Raw genomic sequence first — 12045 nt, 5'->3', positions numbered from 1 at the left:
TGTCATTGTAATAGTTTTTTTATGATTTCTGTCTGGACAAAACATTGGTAAAATCTATCAGTAATCAGGTAGGAGAATCATTTATTGTAGTTGTTAACAATGTGGTTTGGACTTTAGTTGAAGATACAAAAAGAAAGCATGACAAATTGCAAAAGGGAAGTAACTGTTAAATATTATTATTATGCACCACAAAACTAACAAACAACTTTTGCCAAAACACAAATTTAAGTCTTTGATATGAAAATAACTGGATAATATATTTCAACTCTATTTAATTACATAATACATTTTGTACTGCTATAACGGATACTGTGAGGAATAAACAATATATGCGCTTAATTACAATTGTTATTGTACTTACAGATCCACAGCCTTCCCATAGCCTGGCACATTGTCATACATGGAAACAGCCAGGACCTCAGGGGCCAGATAGCCTGGGGTTCCACAAAGCTCTGCAATCAAAGTGGATATTTTAAGCCCTATAAAATCTGAGTAAATATTATGTGTTTGACATATGCAGTAATGTGTCCTTTTGAATTTACATTGATGTCTTCATTTGGATTATTGAGTCCACACAACATTCTTAAAAAAACTTTAAAAGACTGGACTCCAAGTTAAATAAAGCCTTTCCAAAGTTTAGTCAGGAATTTAATTTTGTATAAATCAAAGTTTGTTCAAAGACCCTTAGGCTAATAAAATTGATTTGAATATTATTTTATGACTTGCTAATATGCAAGACAGTTTGCAATATCTTGTCTTCTTCTGTCAACCATCCACCCCCCCCCCCCCCCCCCACCCTCAATAACCTTTGTGTAGCCAAATTAGCCAAATACTAATTTTTATAGACATTAGATACAAATATGTATTATGCTGCTCAAATTCGCCATTTTAAAATAATTACATTACCCTTCTATCCATAATAATATATTTTATCAAATATAAACTTTTCTTATCTAATAATGTTGTCATCTCAGGACAGAGGTAAATCCAGTCTCAGATTTTATCACAGAGCATTCAGTTCATAACTGATGCCAGTAATAATATACTGTACAAGATACACAATGCTTACCTAACAACTCCTCATCCTCTGTCAACACAGTGGCAAAGCCAAAATCCGATACCTTGATATTCATGTTGTCATCCAGCAGTATATTTTCAGGCTGAAGAAAGAAAGAAAGAAAGAAACTCCATAAAGTACATTTTGTGGCTCATATATGTGTTGTAAAGAACTGCAAAAAAGAAACGTAATTGCCAAAAGAAGGTTCATTCACTGAAGTCTTAGCCCTGATAATCGCATCGTAAAATGAGGCTCTGAGCACACCCAGTCTTCAAGCTGCCTGTCAAGGACAGATATTTATACTAATTACCGAATTCAGTGAGAAAGTTGTTGCACTGACCTTTCACCTAATTAAGCTTTGAACTTTCTCCGAGTTGGGGGAGGGCGATTTAGCTCAGTGGTTAGAGCACTCACCTGAGGTGATTGGGTCGCAGGAGTAAAAAACCCTTGCTGGACACATTGGGGGTTTTCTGTTCCACAACTGGTATTTCAAAGGCTATTGTATGTGCTGCCCTGTCTGTGTTGTGAGAGAGTGCTTATTAAAGATCCCTTGCTGCTGCTAAATGTTTCCTCTGAAAACTACATGTCAGAAGTAACAAATTTTGACATCCAATAGCCGATGATTAATCAATGAATGTTTTAGTGGCATCAATAACAAAACAAACATTAACTTCACTCGCAGTTGAAATGACACTGGGATATGAAGCTAGTGTTTACAGATAAAACCCCAAAGTGCTGTAAGGATGACAAAATGATACCAGACATGGAACACTCACCTTTAAATCTCTGTGAACTATACTTTTTGTGTGAATGAAGTCAACTGCTTCCATTAATTGTCGCATAATTATCCTGAAAGGTATGAATAAATAAACTGTACATCAACTACAAGATGCATACATAACATGTATATTGTAAAATTCTGTCAAAACATTATTCATTATAATTTCAGCCTAACGTTTTGATTTTCCTAGAATGTTATAGATCTGACAATATGGAAAAACAATTAATTTAAAAGAACCTGGATTACCTGGATTTCCCGCATTTAAACCTGAGGCTTAAATACGGAAAAACACCACCTTGGAGAACATAAAAGTTTTATCTGAAATTAGGCCCATGGCTTAAATTATGAAGTCGACAAAAAGTTATACAAAAGGTGCAAGTAAGGATAGCAAAGGAGTACATAATAACTGCAAAACATATTTTTAATATCAGATATGCTTTAGAAGAATATAAAAGTAGCCTTCTGTGACAGGTAGCAACTTGAGCTGGGCCCCATTTTAAGAAGCGGTCTTAGTATACACGTTAACTACCGTAAGGTGATTTTAGCCCTAAGATCGCAGAGTAAAATGGAACCCTGGTTTGACTGTAATATACATCTGGATCAAGTCTATCCATAAGCGTAAGTGATAGAGGGGGGATTTGGGGAGGATGGGTAGGGGGGTGACTTCCCACCTCACCCCCAGTGTTGAAGCCAATCTTTGCATTGGGGCAAAACAGATGAAGATGTTCGGCCACACTTCGGGCAAAATGAGCTGGCCTGAAACTATTTCACGATGTATTTCCATCATTCTACTCTACAATATTAGTTGTAATCCATATACAAAAGTGTAATGGTTCATTTGGAATTCTATATAGCTGTTTAGTAGTAATGCAAATATGATTAAATGCTGTTATCCAGATTTGGGCATTTTCATTTAATTCTGGAATAAATCATCCTCACACCCCCCCCCCCCCCCCCCCCCCCCCACCCCCAATATAAAAATGGGAGCCTGTATGCCTTCGAGTCTATCTTCATTAAACAATCCTATAGAGAGAAAATTCAGCTGGACAAACCTGGTTCTTTTTTCTGACAGTGATACAACTTCTGTTAAATAATCAAAAAGTTCACCCATTTTACATCTGTAAATTGAAAGAAATATATAGTTACACACACACAAAACAAAGTTACAGGGAACATCAAGTTAGAAATATTAAAATTGTTGCACCCATAAGATAAATATAACAGGGAAAAAATTTAAAAGTTTAATTTAGTTTTTTTTAAATTTATTTTTAAATTATTCAATTTGAATCACATTAGTTTCTGTGTCAATTAAAATTTCAAATTAATTTTATCATGAAATATATATTGTAGATCCTGAAATTAATGCGATCATAATATTAATGCGAAAAATGCGAGTTTGTGCTATTCGCATTAATAATATGACATATTTATTCTATGTTTTTGTCTATGTGTCCTACGTTATTAAACCGAGATTAAAATTCTAATACATTTATAACAGACAACTGGCAAGACAGACTAATTGTCCAATGGTCCAGCAAGATGCCAGCCACGTGTGACGATTGCAGGGTCTTTGGCAACACACCCTGTCAATAGCTGACATGATCCATCACGTGTGAATGTGTTTTAGCATGCTAATCCTGAAATTGATGGTTTCTTTGTTTTTGTTTTTTTGTTTGTTTTTTTGTTTCTTCTTTGTTTTTACTGTTCAAGTTCGATGCAACTTTGTCAGCATACCACTGGGTGAATTGTTTTTCATTATGACTTTGAAATCACCATTCACAGATAAAGAAGATACAGTTGTAATAGTACATACACGTATCCTAATGTTTAGCCAGATTTAGCTAAATATACATATTACGTAAATAATTGCTGAAAACATATGCATTGATTGAGTTGATCTCACCAAAAACACTAGTGACTACACATACACAGATGTGTGGTGTTAGAAAAGTAATATTTCAAAGGGAGGCCACTCGCATTAATTTCATGTCGCATTTTAGTCTGCCTACCGTCACTCGCATTAATTTAGGGATGTGTTAATTTCAGGATCTACAGTATATATATATATATATATATATATATATATATATATATATATATATATATAAAATAAAATATTTCCATTTTCCTGTCAATGGCATCATTGGGCTATTTCACCATGACTGGTAACGGTATATTAAAGGCTGTGGTATGTGCTGTCCTGTTCATATGATGATGCATATAAAAGATCCCTTGCTACTAACAGAAAAATGTAGTGGGTTTCCTCTTAGACTGTCAGAATTACCAATAGTTTGACATCCAATAGCCAATGATTAATAAATCAATGTGCTCTAGTGGTGTCGTTAAACAAAACTTTAAACAAACCTTTTTATATTTCCCATCTTTTGTTGTTCAGTATAGTTCACAGATCAGAGAAAGGTAAAACTATTTTTTATCAAGGGAGCCTCTCCATAATGTCTCTTTAAGTCATCCAGTACAATCTAAATGATATCAGATCTTACAGTCTCTCTACATTGCGTTGCTCCATTAGCTGATCTGATATGAACCAATATCATATATACGTCCAGGTCCAGTAATTTTCTGGATATTCATTATGTTTCAAAATAGGTGGCTATGTAAAGCACTGTAACAGTTCTGGTCAATTTAACTGATCTGTAATGTAAGACATAGCTGGCACCGATATGAAATTCCTGGATTTTTGTTTTTTCTTCATTTTATGTTAACAAGGCCAAAGCTCAAAATTCATTTTGTTGAGTGGGATGCACTCTTTGCTTCTCAAATTTTATATTAATCTAATCTTTAAGAAAAAGCTAGAAACTGAGAAGCAGATCTAGAACACAGGTATCGATATAAATTCTGTAGCTGTATAATACTTTCTAATGAAAAGTAAAGGCTGCTTATGAATTTAATACTCTTTTTTTTAAAGCTGCAATTGCCTCAATCTGTCTGTCAGTCTCAAGCTTTGCAAGCCTGGGAGGGCGGAACGTAGTCCAGTGGTACAGCGCTCGCCTGATGTGTGGCTGGTTTTGGATATCGATACTTGTCAGTGGACCCATTAGGCTATTTCTCGTTCCAGCCAGTGCAGTGGTATATCAAAGGCCATTGTATGTGCCATCCTGTCTGTGGGATGATGCATATAAAAGATCCCTTGCTACTAATGGTTTCCTCTCTAAGACTATATGTCAGAATTACCAAATGTTTGACATCCAATAGCTGACGACCGATAGATCAATATGCTCTATTGGTGTCATTAAACAAAACAAACTCTTTTTTTTGCAAGCCTGGGTTCCCAAAATATGGTACGGCTTGTTGTTCTACTCACATGGTCATGTTTGTAGTGTTGTGATCAAATGGAAGGCTTAGGTAATCTGGAAATGGGCTAACACTGATTTCAGTCAGGTCCACAAAGCCAGTCAAGATGGATTGGCAGTAAGATTGATTCAAATATACTCTTCAAAAAAAGTAGGGGAACTCTAATAAGAATTCACAATTGCCAAAATTGTAAGGTATATTAGCTGTGGGAAATGGTTATATGATAATAGTGAATTAATTGGGCAAACATTACAACCGGTAGTTCAGTATTACAGTAGGTTTTATGACCACCAAAGATCTTAAAGGACGATTGGGGTCAGAAGTGAAATTTTAAAGTTGATGTTTTTTTATCAGTAAATCGCAAATTCAAACAATAAAAATGACTAAAAACAAAACAATAACTGTATGATCAACAGAATGAAAAGATTGACAGAAATAATGTTCCACAGTGATTAATGGACATTCTGGAAATTGTCAAAATCGAGAATGACACCCCACACACGTGTATGGGGCAACTGCGTGATGCATGTGCAAACTATGGAATGTGTTTCGATGTGTTGATAAACAGACCTGAACGTTCTTTACTAGGATGTCTGTGGTCAAAACATATGTTCGGTCTAATAGTTAATATTAACATTAATATTTCAGGTTCCCCTACTTTTTTTGAAGTGTATAGATTATGTTAAAGGACAGATCTAGAGATGTGCCTGTGTGCATCTGGCCTAAAATCCACTCATATGACAAGCCAAAAAAATTCACATAACATGACTACCGTATGTAACATGTTAACATATTCAATGTTAATTTTGCATTAACAGGCAGTGATCACAAAATACATAACACAAAATATACTTACAATTCAAAGACTAAAAATATGAATGCTGCACTTTCAAAGTAATCGTGCAGTTCAACTGAAACAGAAAAACAGGAAGGCATTTTAGTGCACGTTATGGCAAAATTACACACATAATAATATTATGTACTAATTATCAAAAGAAATATTTCCTAAAGTAGTAAACACTGAGGAAACAGTAGAATTGCATAAACTTTCACTATTTTAACAGTGATTTGATTAAATAGAAAAAAATATTGTTATTATGGTATAACTGTTACACATGCAGAGTAACGGTTTACTCAACTTACTGATGTATGACTGTCACACATATATGCGGAATATAGATTTACTCAATTTACTGATGTTGGTATGACTATCACATATGTATGTGGGAGATAAATTGGGTGAATGAATGAATGAATGAATGTTTAATGATACCCCAACACAAACATACACATCAGCTATTATGTGTCAAATAAAAGTAAATACATGAATGAATTAATGAACAAATGAATTAATGTTTTAACGACTCCCGAGCAAGTGGGGTATAGATTTACTCAACTTACTGATGTTGGTATAACTGTCACACACACACACACAGAAAGTACAGATTTACTCAACTTACTGATGTTGAAATGATTGTCACACACATCTAACCTTACTGATGTTGTCAAGACTGTCACACATACAGAGTACAGATTTACTCAACTTACTGGTGTTCTTATGACTTTCACACACATACAAAGTATAAATTTATTCAACTTACTGTTGTTGTCATGACTCACACATAGAGTATAGATTTACTCAACTTACTAATGTTGTCATGACAGTCACACACAAAAAATACAGATTTACTTAACTTATTGATGTTGTCATGACTGTCACACACACAGAGTACAGATTTACTTAACTTACTGATGTCATGACTGTCACACATACAACAGAGTTAAGATTTGCTCAACTTACTGATATTGTCATGACTGTCACACATACAGTTTAGATTTACTCAACTTACTGATGTTCTCACGACTCACACATACAGAGTTTAGATTTACTCAACTTACTGATGTTTTCATGACTTTCACACATGCTGAGTATAGATTTACTCAACTTACTGATGTTCTCATGACTTTCACACATGCTGAGTATAGATTTACTCTACTTACTGATGTTCTCATGACTTTCACACATGCTGAGTATAGATTTCTCATGACTTTCACACATGCGGACTTACTTACTGATGTTCTCATGACTTTCACACATGCGGAGTATAGATTTACTCTACTTACTGATGTTCTCATGACTTTCACACATGTGAGTATAGATTTACTCTACTTACTGATGTTCTCATGACTTTCACACATGCGGAGTATAGATTTACTCTACTTACTGATGTTCTCATGACTTTCACACATGCTGAGTATAGATTTACTCTACTTACTGATGTTCTCATGACTTTCACACATGCTGAGTATAGATTTACTCTACTTACTGATGTTCTCATGACTTTCACACATGCGGAGTATAGATTTACTCTACTTACTGATGTTCTCATGACTTTCACACATGCTGAGTATAGATTTACTCTACTTACTGATGTTCTCATGACTTTCACACATGCGGAGAATATTTATTTCCCGCAGTGTGTCCTTCTTCGTCTGTTCCACCTGGTAATCTTCACCCTTCTCTCCGCTGACATCAATAATTTTAACGGCATATTCCTTTCCTGTCTTCTTCTCCACACAACGCCGTACAGTACTACTGATGCCTCTGAAGTAAAAAATAAATCAGTATGTCAGCAAAATATATACCTGAAAAAAATACAAGTTTGTGGTCATCATGATGACGTTATGTTACCGATGGAGGCAATGTTAGGAATTTGATTTATTTGATACCAAATTAAAATGTTATTTTAGAAGTGTTACAGCAAAAAATTTAATAGTTTTTTTTCAATATGGAAAATATCAACCTCATCAAATTAATCAATATTTTTCTCGACAGAGCCTAAACAAATACCGATTAACATAGACTTAGGTTAATATTTTCCATATTAAAAAACACTCCTGAGGAAGGCTCTATGTATTCATTATGTCAGCTTTTTTTCCCACCTGATAGCACACTACATTATCATTCATACAATTTCAACGATATCAGTACTAACTAAAACATTGCTAAAATTAATTATCAAGCATTCATAACAACAAATGTTTAGTCAATAATTGTCAATCACCGACTTGTAGCCCATGAAATTCTGTTCATCTTGTAACAGCAAGTCAGTACAGATAATTACAAAGTAAACGTTTGATAATGATAAAAATGCCATCTCAGATGAATTTATAACAGATTTTGTGGCCGCACTGGTGATTGCCATCGCTAATTTCGAGTGCTGCACTTAACAGTGTTACTTGTGCCAATGAAGGAAGGAAATGTTTTATTTAATGATGCACTCAACACATTTTATTTACGGTTATATAGCATCAGACATATGGTTAAGGACCACACAGATATTGAGAGAGGAAACCCACTGTCGCCACTTTATGGACTACTCTTTCCAATTAGCAGCAAGGGATTTTTTATATGCACCATCCCACAGACAGGGTAGTACATACCACGACCTTTGATATACCAGTCGTGGTGCACTGGCTGGAATGAGAAATACAATGTAGCTCATTGGGCCCACCAACGGGGATCGATCCCAGACCGACCGCGCATCGAGTGGGCACTTTACCACTGGGCTATGTCCCACCCCTCTTATTGCCAATGAGTTACTAAATTCACCAAGTAAAATGGTGATACATGTATGTGGTCATTTAACTTTGAACACTAGCTTCCCAATTAATTAAAACAACACATAGTATGAGTTTTCATTGCATTTCATTTCAACTTATTTTTATGCTTATAAGTTATATCCAATTAAGTTTCAAGCACGCTGTCCTGGGCACACACCTCAACTATCCGGGCTGTTTGTCCAGGACAGTCGATTAGTGGTTAGTGAGAAAGAAGAGGGTGTAGTGGTCTTACACCTACCCACTGAGTCGTTAAACTCGCTCCGGGTGGGAGCTGATACCGGGCTGTGAACCTACCAGCCATATATCTGATGGCCTAACTACGACACCACTGAGGCCGGTATGAGTTTTTAACTTAGCTCACAGCTAAAACGACGTGCTTGTGGGGTTTTCCAATATAACTTGCCAACAGAGGTCACATAAGACTGGTAGCTAATACGTAGGTACTGGGTTTATAGCGCAGTACCGGCTCCCACCCAGAGCGAATTCTAACAACTCAGTGGGTAGGTGTAAAATCACTAAACTTACTTTTCTCTCACTAACCATTAACCCACTGTCCTGGACAGATGGCCCAAAGTCTTTGGTTTGTAAGTGCCAAATTGTGAAATAATATTGTATGTTACACCAATGCACACTATTTTCTCACTGGGTTCCCCATTATGAGTGCCCACTGGAGTAATAATTACGTAAAATTATTTATATCAGGGAAGACTGTTTTCAGAATCTTGATTAGCGACATGATACTCAACAAAATGTTCCCTGCATATATATGTTGATATGTATGCCAATAAAGAAATAGAAGTCAAGAATTAATGAGAACCCCCCACCCACCCCCCCCCCCCAAAAAAACCTTCAACTAAACTTAAAATTAAAATGTTGACATAGACGGCCAGACAGAAACTGTCTTCTATCGACTATCATTATGTGTTGCCTGTGAGCCAAATAATGAAAAACACTTACTTTTCCTAAAAAAACCCAGAAGCATTATATAGTTTTGGTTCAACATTTTATTTCTTTTCATTGTCTGGACTAGTATACAGTACTGTTCATGAGACGTATTTAACTGAAAACTAGAGCACTGTCTAGCTCTCGTGACACGCCCATGATCGTTCAACTGAAAATGGTACATGTATGTCTGTACAGGAAATAGTGCATATGGTACAACAATTGTACATTGTAGTTGAACTTGAATTGGCTTTGAATATTTATAAATGAACCAGCAGTTGCTATGCCTGTACATGTTTTACAGGAAGTTTTGTTTAGTGGATACTGGATATACATGTATGCATTATAGGAGTAATTTATGGAAGCAGTGAAATGAAAAGAGAAATGTTTTTTTTATGCAATTCTTACTTTAATTCATATATGAAAATTAACGTTATTCAAATTATCACTGCAGTCCAGGTTAGTTTGTATAGTTCAGACCTCACTGTCAAAAAATGTCAGGGAAGTGATTAATTGCACCTCTAACTTGGATATCACGGAGCCATTTAAGACATTTCCATTATAATGCTTTTGTAATATTTAAAAAACAACAACAACAAACATTGCATGCTTAGGCGAGATAAAAATTTACTCTTCTTGAACTAGTCTTAGGGGGGTGATGGGGAGTGAGTGATAGCTCCTCTAAAACAGTGAGGTCTAATAATTTAAGTATGTAACAACAACCTACAGTCAGTCACTGAACCAATCAACCATTTGACCCATAATTACATCCACTGAAGCATGTCTGCCTTGGCACATATTCCATGTTTCCTAGGAAATATATCCAAGACAAGGGGAACAACAGACAGTTAATTAAGGTCAACAACAGTCTATTTTCGGACCCTTGTTTTGGCTTCGTACACAATAAATAAAAGATATCTAACGGTAATTTTTTGATATGATATATTTGACAAAAGATACTTTTTATTTCTTTCATCTTTCAAAACTTAAAATTAATATTTTGTCCAGAATAATGAAAAAAAAAAAAATACCGACCTGTAAACAGTGTTGTCTGCTTATTATAGAAATTAAACAGGGGTCAAGGTTAACAGACCAGTTTTTATTTTAATGTGGCAAAGCATTATAATAATATAGCTAATTTTGTAGTTAAATGACATAAGTATTCCAATGACGTCAGTTTGCATCTCCTTACAATATCCATAAACTGTGTACATGACGTTCCCATTTTAAGAACGCTGGAAAAATTCCTGTGCAAAGTTGCTATTGAATTTTTTTTTTTTTTTAACATTACTAATGCACCTGAATGTGTTTGAAGAAAGTCTTGTTATACCTTTTACGAAATATGGATTTCAAGTAGAATTACGGTGAGATATGCTATATTTATTGCATATGAAGCCGAAACAAGGATACGAAAAGTGACTGTCATCGACCTTTGGCCCTATGACATGCAACACACCAGCTTCTGAAATGCATCATTGCACAAAGTTTTATCATCATTATAAAATCTACAAAGAATATTTGACAAGTACAAGCAGCCAGGCAGGAAAAGTTGGTCTGATCTAATTATATGGTGTTGTAATAAATTAAGTTTAATGACATGCAATAAACAGTACAGCATTTAATGGACAAACTGATTGTTTTATTTTTAATATTGTGCAAAAAAAAAAAACCCAGGTCACAATGACCTAATTACAGTATGTAACACACATCCATCCAAGGAAGTGTTAGTATTACAACATCATGTTTGATGATATGCTTCAAATGACATGGACGGTATTAGCTGGACAAAAGATGCTGAAGTCAACTGTTCTTATTCAAGTCATTGTTAGTCTCTTTAAGTAAAGACCTTTAAGAGATGAGTCATGAGACATTGACAAGTCACACACACAGTCTGTTAATATGATTGTACTATGAGACATTGACAAGTCACACACACAGTCTGTTAATATGATTGTACTATGAGACATTGACAAGTCACACACAGTCTGTTAATATGATTGTACCATGAGACATTGACAAGTCACACACACAGTCTGTTAATATGATTGTACCATGAGACATTGACAAGTCACACACACAGTCTGTTAATATGATTGTACCATGAGACATTGACAAGTCACACACACAGTATGTTAATATGATTGTACCATGAGACATTGACAAGTCACACACACAGTCTGTTAATATGATTGTACCATGAGACATTGACAAGTCACACACACAGTCTGTTAATATGATTGTACCATGAGACATTGACAAGTCACACACACAGTCTGTTAATATGATTGTACCATGAGACATTGACAAGTCACACACACAGTCTGTTAAT

The 12045-nt window shown here is 35.1% G+C and overlaps 1 protein-coding gene across 2 annotated transcripts in view; it reads right to left on the bottom strand.

The window, feature by feature from the left end:
• The window catches only part of LOC121368874 (phosphorylase b kinase gamma catalytic chain, skeletal muscle/heart isoform-like), a 39394-nt gene that overhangs the window by 10395 nt on the left and 16954 nt on the right, over nt 1-12045 (bottom strand). For both annotated transcript variants that reach the window (XM_041493630.1, XM_041493631.1), the window contains 6 exons: nt 7580-7755; nt 6007-6061; nt 2891-2956; nt 1834-1906; nt 1070-1160; nt 362-452 (listed from right to left, as the gene is read on the bottom strand). In XM_041493630.1, the coding sequence (XP_041349564.1) occupies nt 362-452; nt 1070-1160; nt 1834-1906; nt 2891-2956; nt 6007-6061; nt 7580-7755 (552 nt within the window). The remainder of the gene's footprint in view (nt 1-361; nt 453-1069; nt 1161-1833; nt 1907-2890; nt 2957-6006; nt 6062-7579; nt 7756-12045) is intronic.

Source organism: Gigantopelta aegis, chromosome 3 (assembly GCF_016097555.1).
Source record: "Gigantopelta aegis isolate Gae_Host chromosome 3, Gae_host_genome, whole genome shotgun sequence".
In the NCBI taxonomy this organism is placed as follows: domain Eukaryota; kingdom Metazoa; phylum Mollusca; class Gastropoda; order Neomphalida; family Peltospiridae; genus Gigantopelta; species Gigantopelta aegis.
Note: the sequence above shows the minus strand (reverse complement) of the source record. Positions and strands in the feature narration are given on the sequence as shown.